Source organism: Seriola aureovittata, chromosome 9, assembly GCF_021018895.1.
Source record: "Seriola aureovittata isolate HTS-2021-v1 ecotype China chromosome 9, ASM2101889v1, whole genome shotgun sequence".
In the NCBI taxonomy this organism is placed as follows: domain Eukaryota; kingdom Metazoa; phylum Chordata; class Actinopteri; order Carangiformes; family Carangidae; genus Seriola; species Seriola aureovittata.
In genome coordinates this window covers 23,189,678-23,196,062 of record NC_079372.1, presented here as the reverse complement: position 1 = coordinate 23,196,062, position 6,385 = coordinate 23,189,678, and the positions used below count along the sequence as shown (strand labels likewise).

Genomic DNA, 6,385 nt, shown 5'->3' with positions numbered 1-6,385 from the left:
TGTGAAAATCTGATCTGAGCTGCAGACCGACACCACAACTCCTCCTCCTCCTCCTCCTCCTCCTGAGTCCAGACATCTGATCCCAGACCAGCTCCCCTCCTCCTCCCTCTCTCTCTCCGTGGTCTGTTTCTCATTTTCTCTTCTTCTGTTTTTTGTTTTTTGAGGCTGAAACTTGAAGCAAAAGGAAAACTGGAGAGAGATTCCAGCAGGGTTTTTATTCTTCCTCTTTTCCATCAGATACAGACACCGAGTTGCACAGACTCTGCTTCATCTGAGACTTTTTATTTTCATTTATTCTGACACTGACTGAAGAGCAGCAGAAATTAAAGTTCAGTGTTAATCCAGCAGGGGGCTCCACTGCCTGTTCAGATCGGTTTCACTCTGAGGCATCTCCTGGCATCAGCTGATAACTGCATGTTTCAGGGAAATCCTTCAAATGTACTTAACCTAACACAAATCCTTCATAGGTGTTCTGTTTACGTGAGACACTTGAAAATTCAAGATGGCTGACATTTCCAAGATGGCCGACATTTCTGGCAAGGAACTGTCACTTTTTGCATTAAGTTCACTGACAAATTTCCCATATGAAAGATTTCAGTGTCAAATCAAACATTTTAACATCGTAAGGAGAAATTAAGTACACTGTAAAAAATTAAACCTGCAGACGACGTTTTAGCGAAATATCAGCAAACTCACAAAAAGTTTCCCCATAAATTCATGATAAAAAAAAAACAAAAAAACATTTACTAAACCTTTTCGATTAATTTAATATTTCTGTTTTAAATAGGAACAGCGTAAAATGTTTTATTCTTTCATATGAAGATATGATGACGTTTCCCTTTAGGTGATGTTTGGTGATGTGTTTGTTTTCCAGCCTCCTGACAGAGCAGAGATCTCCACCCTCCACAGAGGGGTGGAGTTTAAGTGTCAGTTGAGTAACTGGGGGTGTGTTTGATTTGTGTCTCATGTCATAAACACATTAGTCTGTTTAAAATTCTGCTTTATTGATATCAAACTGTTTAAAACACTGAGTGACACTCCAGGACATTGTAATTGTGACAGTCAGTGAGTCTCTGACTTCCTGCTCCTCAGGCTGTAACGACGCTGAACACCAGGAGGAAGAGGACGGTGAAGATGAATAAACATTCAGGAGAAAAGAGCAGAGGGTCAGAGGTCATACAGGTAAAATCTGTCCTGGTTTGTGACACAAACATGTTTCAGGAAAATTCATCACTTCCTGTGAACAACTGAGCGGGTGACCAGAATCCACCAGGTACATCTGTTCTACTTTTATCTTCCTCCCAGACGAATGAGACCGTCAGACACCTGGTGAACCTTCAGTTCAGACCTGCGTGAGCTGACCTCTGACTCTTAGGGGAGGTCTCACCTGGCCTTGTCTTATTGCTGACTTTAGTTTGTTTCACCTTCATCTGCTGAGGGAGCAGAGGAGGGATGCACCTGCAGGAGCTATGACATCACAACTATGTGATGTAGTAGGACACATCTGGTGTCCAGCTGTTCAATGACATGTGAATACATGTTCACATGTTTAGATTGTGGAAGATTTAACTGAACCTTTAAGTAACTAACTAACTGACTAAGGAGGTGGTGACTGATCAGTGTTAATCAATAGTTGTGTTCAAAGTCTGAACTGTCTCTTAACCTCAGATAATCCATCATCAATAATCAGATCTGATCTACCTGTCTGTCCTCCACCAGGATGCTGTGGACCAGAGGGGAGGAGGAGGAGTGACGAGGACGCCTGACTGGACTCACTGAGGCATTGTGGGTAGTGTACGGCAGCAGGATACTGTCAGCACCTGCAGCACAAACACACAGTGATAAACCACATGGCCAAAAGTAAGTGGACGCTGCAGCTGTTTCTTCTTCATGAGGTCACTGAAGGTCGACAGGTTCAGGAAGTGATCTGACACCTCAGAGGGTCTGATGTAGTTCACCTTGTGGGCCAGCAGAGGGCGCTCTTAAAATCAGCTAGACCTACTTATCTATCCCTAAACTAATCAATAACCATGGAGGACAGTGACAGCCTCAGTCCAGACTCAACCTGTTGAGTCTCTTCAGTCCTACAGTCTGGGACAGACCGTTTGGCCCCAGGCTCAGGGAGAGGCCAGAACCACAGTAACACACTACTAACTACAGCTGATTGCTGAGAGTGAGACAGGTACTGACCAGTGTGTGAGAGGTGAGACAGGTCTGAGCAGCACTCCTCTTCTCTTTCTTCCTTGTGTCTCCTCCTCAGCGCCTCCTCTCTTCTTCTCCTCTCTGTTCTCCTCTGGAAGACGGAGGCTGAGGATGATGTCGTCTCTTCACCTCTGTGACGTGGATCTGAACTGTTCTCTGCAGGTCTAACCTGAACCTGATCCTCCTCCGTCTTCTTCTTCTGTCTCTGCCCTAAACTGTCTGCAAACAGACAAACAGACCAATCAGCAGCCTCAGAGCGGCAGTTCCTCTAACCTCCACCATGTTTAGCTTTCAGCAGGTTCCCTGAGCTTCCTCCTGCAGACTGGACTCACCTGCGTGCTGCAGCACCTCCTGCAAGCCGCGCTGCGTCTCTCTGAGCTGCTGCAGCACCTGCAGACTCTGCTGGACCGGGTCTTTGTACCGAACACACACACACAGCAGGACACACACTCCAACACACACCATGAGCCGCCGCAGCACACTTACATACACACTGATCAACTCCTGGGGACAGAGGACACACACATGGTCAACAACCACACCTGAACACACACATGTCTCTAAGTCAGGTGTTACAATGTTGTAACATGTGGCGTCAGGTGTGACCTGAGCCAGATGACCATACTGACCATGTGTCTGTGTTCAGGATGATCACAGTTCATCACAAACTGGTAGATCTTCCTCTCCAGGTAGAAATTTAAACATACCAACCCCAACAACACCAACCTACACACACACACACACACACACACACACACACACACACACACACACACACACACACACACACACACACACACACACACACACACACACACACACACACACACACACACACAAAGAGCCTCATTAATTAACTATAGAAGAATAATTGAGAAACTGTGATTGACAGCTGTCTTCAGTCGGGAGCTGGCAGAGGGTGGAGGGGGAGGAGTTACCTGGCTCTGGAGGAGCGCTGGGTGGAGGTGAGGAGGAAGGAGGTGCAGAGAGCGGCAGCGTTGTAGCAGCAGGAGCTCAGACTGTGAGCCTCCATCAGCAGAAAGCTCTGCAGGAAGGAAACTCTGTTAAAGAGCTCAGACAGCGCCACCTGCTGCTCCCTGGACACACTGCTGAGCTCCGAGAAGACCACCCTCAGACCTGAGAGACAGACAAGTTAAACAGACAGGTGAGAGGCAGGTGAGAGGCAGACAGGTTAGAGCCAGAGAGAGAGACAGACAGGTGAGAGAGAGACAGACAGGTCAGAGAAAGGTGAAAAAAGACAGGTCTAAGAGACAGACAGGTGAGAGACAGAGAGTGACAGACAGGTGGAGACAGTCTGTTAGGCTGTGGGTTCTTGTTAGGATTTTATACCCAATGTAGAGTTGCTCGGGGTGTCATGATTTCTTTACCCTGCATACTGTCTCCCAGGCTCTGTATGTGTGTTCTTACCCTGTGTAGAGTCTTTCAGGGTGACTCTCAGCTCCTCTCCGTTGTGTAGGATCTCCTGCTGCGCCTGTAAAGCAGCACTCTGGGCCTCAATAAGGTCCTCAGTAATCTGCCTGGTGGACTGAAGCTGCTCAGCTACACCTGCTGAACTCTCTGTTAACCTGATGCGCACACGCACACACGCGCACACACACACACACACACACACACACACACACACACACACACACACACACACACACACACACACTGTTACCTATGTTCAGTTAACCTGTGTTCAGCTAACTGTTAACTGTATTCAGTTTACCTGTACATGGCGTTTTCAGCTCGGCTCTGCCAGACTTCAGATTGCAGGAAGTGACAGATGGAGTGAGTGTGAGTGAAGAACTCTGTGTAGGTGTTAAAGGCCACAACGTCCATCCCACCTGTACACCTGCTGACCTCTGAACCCTCAGGGCATGATGGGAAATCCCTACCTGAGCTGACAGACAGAGAGAGAGAGACCACAAATTCCAGGTTGAAGCTGACAGGTGAGTTGGTATCACACAAAGTCAAACAGGTCACAGTTTATTTTTTATGTATAAATCTAAATCATTAAAAAGGACCAGAGGAGGATTCAGTGACATCTAGTGGTGAAGCTGCAAACTGCAACCAACTGAATACTTCTAGATCTGATTCACTGATGTGGATTCAGTGTCTGGACTTTTCTCTGATCTCTGACTCTTGAATCATTTGAACAGTTACTGAACTGAAACAGAGACGTTTATAGGAGAAACCATCTGTCAGTGAACAACAAAGAGCTTCAGTGTTTAAATATTTTGATGTTTAAAGCCTGTTACACAGCTCAGGTAGTTGGAGCACACACACGCCTGAAGGTCACTGACAGACTGAACAAAGATCTGCTCAGGTTTAAAAACAGCTGCTGATGATCGTATACAGCTGTGGAGGAAATGCACAGTGCAGATGGATTAAACAGAACCAGGCTGTTGGAGTTAGCCGTTAGCTCTACAGTCCTACAGCTACCTGTTCAGAGGTGGAACTGAGACTGGTCAGAGTCGACCTGAGTCATGAGGCCAAGATCCAAAGTCTATAAGAAAAGAACTGGTCTTCCTCCAAAAACTTCATGAGACACATATGAGAATGTGAAGAGTAAAGAAGGAGCCAGACATCCTGTTCTGACCAGGAACAACAAACCAGACTGTACAACAAACACACAAACACACAATCCAAGACAGCTGCTGATCTCTCATCCACTCCCTGAGAGAACGTGGTTAAAGGGTTAATGGATCTCCTCTCTTCTCTGATTTGGGATTTGTTCTTAGGTAAGAACAGAATCTTCACACACTCAAGAGCACTCTTACACACATTTGAGCTCTGACATATTTGAGCAAAATAAGTGGTTATTGCATTTTCTTCTGTTCTACAATTATATAATATTATTTCAATTACAATAATATGTTTGTCATCTATAATAATTTTCTTAATAACTTTTATTTTGCAAAGCATAATGGTCTTTTAAATGAATGAAGGCTACATTAACACTAAACCACTCGTCACTTCCTGCAGCAGTACCTCCACTTCAGAATTACTAAAGTTCCTTTCGCGTTTTGATTCTGGTGCTCCGTCTTTAGATTTTTGTTTTGGCATTTTCTCAACTTTCCCTTACGGTATCTCTTAGTGACTTCTGTCTGTGTCTGCACACGACCCTTCAGTCTCATGCCCTTTTAAGGGCGTTTTCGGGCGTTTACCTATGCTATTTTGGGCCAACTGGCACACGATTTCATTTTATGAAGAGATTGGCATTCATCAATCTAAGAACACAGGTGCGCACGGTTTAAGAACAGGTTCATGGATCTGACGTAGATTTTTCTTAGGAACTTTCTTAAGAACAACTTAAGAAAGAATTTAAGAAAATACCTAAGAAGATATTGGTGAATGAGGCCCATTGTTACAGTAGGTAAGGACATCATTACAGCTCCACAGATTTTTGTAGACATGGAGTCTCTGATGGTCTCTAGAGTGAGTCCAGACTTCCCTCAGTCCAGTGGACAAACAGATGTTCACACTGTCAGCACTCAGGACAGTCTCAGAGACTATGCACAGAGGAAACCTGGAGAGAGACTGGCTCACCAGCACCACCAACACCTGAACAGATAGGTAGACCTGGTCCCATCAGGTCCTGAGAAGAACCTCAATCTGAGAGAGAACAGAAACCGTTTCTCTCATGTAGTACTGGAATTCCCTACAGGTGGCGCTGTGACGTGTTATGTGTAACCTGAAGTAGCCACACATGGCTCTTCCTTCCAATACACACACACACACACTACAGTAATAGTATGATCCGGGACAACTTACCTAATCTCACACAGGTAAATTGTGATGATACCTCTGCTGTTACCTGCTCTGTTCACACCTGAGCTGTATGACTGTCTCACCTGCTCAGGTGACAGTGGGTGAACCTCAGCGCTATCCGGCTTTGGCTCTCTGACGTCATGTCTTTGCAGCGCGTGTCCAGGTGCTCCAGAGCTCGCGCCCAGCACTCTCCGTACCTGGGCTGAGAGGCAAGGCTCTGCACGCGCCGCAGCTCCATCCTACCGCGCTCTGAGTTTGGACCGGACCCGGAGGAGGAGAGTCCAGAACTGACGAGTCCGAGCAGCAGCAGCAGCACCGCGGCCACACGAGCTGCCATCTTCACCTGTCCGAGGTCAGTCTGCTCAGCCAATCACAGAGCCGGCTTTTCTCCCGGTCAGAGGTCACC

At 46.4% G+C, this 6,385-nt stretch overlaps 1 protein-coding gene across 1 annotated transcript; it reads right to left on the bottom strand.

Annotated features, from left to right (window-relative positions):
- Nucleotides 1-983: 983 nt before the first annotated feature.
- LOC130175038 (uncharacterized) lies at nucleotides 984-6,316 on the bottom strand. Its single transcript, XM_056385305.1, has 9 exons — nucleotides 6,063-6,316; nucleotides 3,935-4,108; nucleotides 3,631-3,788; nucleotides 3,141-3,339; nucleotides 2,832-2,928; nucleotides 2,535-2,706; nucleotides 2,191-2,421; nucleotides 1,702-1,820; nucleotides 984-1,104 (listed from the first exon to the last, which is right to left on the bottom strand). The coding sequence occupies exons 1-9, from the start codon at nucleotides 6,314-6,316 to the stop codon at nucleotides 1,063-1,065; spliced, it is 1,446 nt and encodes a 481-aa protein (XP_056241280.1). The 3' UTR covers nucleotides 984-1,062.
- Between the last annotated feature and the right edge of the window lie 69 nt (nucleotides 6,317-6,385).

What these genes read in the sequence shown, in the direction of transcription:
- LOC130175038 (XM_056385305.1), bottom strand. Translation starts at nt 6,316, where the DNA reads ATGGCAGCTCGTGTGGCCGCGGTGCTGCTGCTGCTGCTCGGACTCGTC. An exon ending in ATCCTGAACACAGACACATG is followed by an intron (nt 2,707 to 2,831) that starts GTCAGTATGGTC and finishes CTCTGTCCCCAG; the next exon opens with GAGTTGATCAGTGTGTATGT. An exon ending in GGAGGTGCTGCAGCACGCAG is followed by an intron (nt 2,422 to 2,534) that starts GTGAGTCCAGTC and finishes GTCTGTTTGCAG; the next exon opens with ACAGTTTAGGGCAGAGACAG.